The sequence below is a fragment of the Acyrthosiphon pisum genome, unplaced genomic scaffold (assembly GCF_005508785.2).
Source record: "Acyrthosiphon pisum isolate AL4f unplaced genomic scaffold, pea_aphid_22Mar2018_4r6ur Scaffold_21277;HRSCAF=23502, whole genome shotgun sequence".
NCBI classification, from domain to species: domain Eukaryota; kingdom Metazoa; phylum Arthropoda; class Insecta; order Hemiptera; family Aphididae; genus Acyrthosiphon; species Acyrthosiphon pisum.
The window spans coordinates 28169-31002 of record NW_021770726.1 but is presented as its reverse complement, the minus strand read 5'-3'; the positions used below and the strand labels follow the sequence as shown (position 1 = coordinate 31002).

The 2834-nt window shown below is 32.4% G+C and overlaps 1 protein-coding gene across 1 annotated transcript; it reads right to left on the bottom strand.

Annotated features, from left to right (window-relative positions):
• Nucleotides 1–594: 594 nt before the first annotated feature.
• LOC103307743 lies at nt 595–1512 on the bottom strand. The gene is made up of 3 exons (XM_008180004.1): nt 1342–1512; nt 948–1177; nt 595–883 (listed from the first exon to the last, which is right to left on the bottom strand). The coding sequence occupies exons 1-3, from the start codon at nt 1510–1512 to the stop codon at nt 595–597; spliced, it is 690 nt and encodes a 229-aa protein (XP_008178226.1).
• Between the last annotated feature and the right edge of the window lie 1322 nt (nt 1513–2834).

Here is a 2834-nt window from a genome sequence, read left to right as displayed (position 1 = left end):
ATATGATTTAATTTTGTAATACCTATTAATAAATTGATAGTATGGAAGTTTGTAGATTTTTTTATGCCAAATATTTCAAAACCGCTTTGGCAAAGTACGTAATTTTAATTTATGAATCTTAAAAACGCTCCACTGAACAATATTGATATTGTCACATAGAATTCTTTGATTCCAAGCCTGCGATCTCTAATATGTCCATATGTCCATTTAAATGTAAATATAATATGGGCATTGTTTGTTGAACAACCTGATTTTATTATAATACTAGCTCTCCGAGCGTCGTTGGAGGAGACCCCCAAACCTCCCCTGTGCTTGCCCCGAGTGTTCTCGATGTCGGAAGTTGGGCTGCAATACGATTGAGAACGTTCGACCTTTTTTAGCGTACGATTGAGATCACTCAAAATGGAACAATGAAATAACCGCTGACCCAAAAAAACAGTACTATTGAGTACGAAATTAAGTGCAACGTTGCCGAACTATACTCAAGTCAAAATAAAAATAAAATAAAATATAATATAACATTGAATAAATTTTAAAAATGTCATGTCAATATACATAGGTACCTAACCAATAATACAAAAATTTAAAAATAATTTACAATTTAATTCCCCTATATAGATTTCCCAGATGCGTTAAATATTTTATTAATTCTTCAGAAGATTTATTTTGACAGTAGTTACGATATGATTGTATTGTTTTTGCAATTGTTTCTTCTTCTGCTTTTGATGCCTTTTGAACAGTACCCTGTTGAATGGTATTGAGTTTTAAAGACGTTTCTTCTTGGGTTTCGAGTAAAGTTTGTATGACAGCGTATATAGGTGGACGTGTGCAATAAAACTGTCTGTTAAAAGTCCGATGAAAACTTTCTGCGGCATTAGTAGTCCTAAAAATGAAAATTATGCATAATATATTTTCTGAAATGTTCAATATTTGTTGTACAAATTTACCTAGGATGTTGAAATGGTTCTTTTGCCCATAAAACTGGAGGAAATAAACAATCTGGTTCAACATATGTTTTTAAAATATAATCAGCAAATATATGACCATATAATTCATTTGGACATAACGACATTAGCTGTATAAAACCATCTTCTACTTCTGTATGTTGCAGAAATGGGAGTCCGAAAAACATTTTCAGCCAATCACCAAATTCACTATTCTTTTCTTTGTAAGCATTCTATAAAATTTTGTCTTCATTAATTTAGAAACACGTTATTAAAAAAAAAAAACGTTCAACCCTTAATTTATGATTTGTTATATTTCTAACTTGAATTGATTTTTCTAATTTTAACTTGAAATTTAATTTTAAAAAAAAATATTAAAAATAGTAAAAAATCTTACTTTACGCCACCAAGCTTGAGCTAAATGAAAACGGCATCCAAATATCGTAACACCGGAAAATGTTTCACGTACAGCTTCATGTGCACCGATTTCAAAATCTAAATGTAGATATTTAATTTCTAAAACTTTAGACGTAGTTATTAGGCACAAATCTTTTAAATAATTCCACATGTCAATGTAAGTTGTTTTTGATTTATTTTCTAAGAAAAAGAAAACTAGTGGAACATAATATCTATTTTGATAACAATGTATAGTATACATTTTTAAAAAATGATTTGGTGCAAAATCAAAAGTTCCGTCAGCCAAAAAAGTTGTGCAATTCACCATAAAATTTAGATTATCTTCAGTCGTAATGCAAATTCAATTCTTTTCGACGTGTACATAAATAAATTGTTGATCTCTATACTTAAAAACATCATTAGTCTTCATATTTCGAAGTTCAGTAACAGCCTCAATAAGATTCTTGGGTAAAGCAGGATATATTTTTCTTTTTTCGCAATAAATTGCTTTTCGAACAGATTTTAAATCTTTATGTTGAAGGACAGAAGTGTCAATGCCTTTCATGAGCTCCGTACGAATAATTTTGACCGGTCTAGTCGAAACTGATTCCACTGCTTTCCTTTTACAATTTTCCCTTAACACTTGACGTTCAATTTTTGAAGTGGCTATCGTAGAATGAAAGTGCTCACCTAAAACTTCTTTAACAGATAATTGATTTTCACCATTTTTTTCAATTTTTTCAACTAACAAACTTGCTGTGCATTTGTTATTGGTGCATGTCCACTTCTCAATATTGTCTTTTCTCCGTCTGATGAAACGGTGTTTGTGTTTGTTAAAAACAATTAAATTTCCATCACGCTCAGAGGTAATAAGTCTTATATCATCGTAATTTTCCATAATATTTAACGTATAACACAAAAAAACGTACTAACATAACACAACGCATGGAAATCACGTACTGAGTAATACGAAAGTACTTATTTTGATTATTCGTTGCAAACAATTCGTTATCGTTGTATTTATATAGATGAGGTATCATTATTAATGGATAAATGTATTATCTGATTAAGATAGCGAATGTCACATAGACAGTGTGTGGGCATTGCTAAGAGTCGTATATATTTATATAGGCTAGCCATAGTCGATTTTCATATGGCAAAGTTTGGCAACGTTGCGCGGAAAAATAAAAACTGAGCGTTCTCAATCGTAATAGTCAAAAGGGTCTAAAAAAGGTATCGCCAATAATGACCGTTCTCAATCGTATTCCTGCCGGAAGTTGCAGTGGTCTCGTTGTCCGGTCGTCGGTCTCGAGCCGACTCGGTGTATGGGTGATGTGGAGGTCTGGTGATAAGAAACTGTGATAAGGTTAGGACCACTGCGGTTGGACGTGGTAGTTCGAGCAGACTAGGTCGCGGCGTGGTGGACAAAGTCTTTGACAGAGTATTTTCGAAAACGCCGCCAGAAATTCGAAATCCCGTAAAAAAATCATATAG

Excerpts from the sequence above, each read along its gene's own strand:
- LOC103307743 (XM_008180004.1), bottom strand. The coding sequence starts at position 1,512 with ATGTGGAATTATTTAAAAGATTTGTGCCTAATAACTACGTCTAAAGTT. Across the intron at positions 1,178-1,341 it reads CTCAAGCTTGGTGGCGTAAA|AATGCTTACAAAGAAAAGAA; the intron begins GTAAGATTTTTT and ends AAAATTTTATAG. Across the intron at positions 884-947 it reads GAACCATTTCAACATCCTAG|GACTACTAATGCCGCAGAAA; the intron begins GTAAATTTGTAC and ends TTTCATTTTTAG.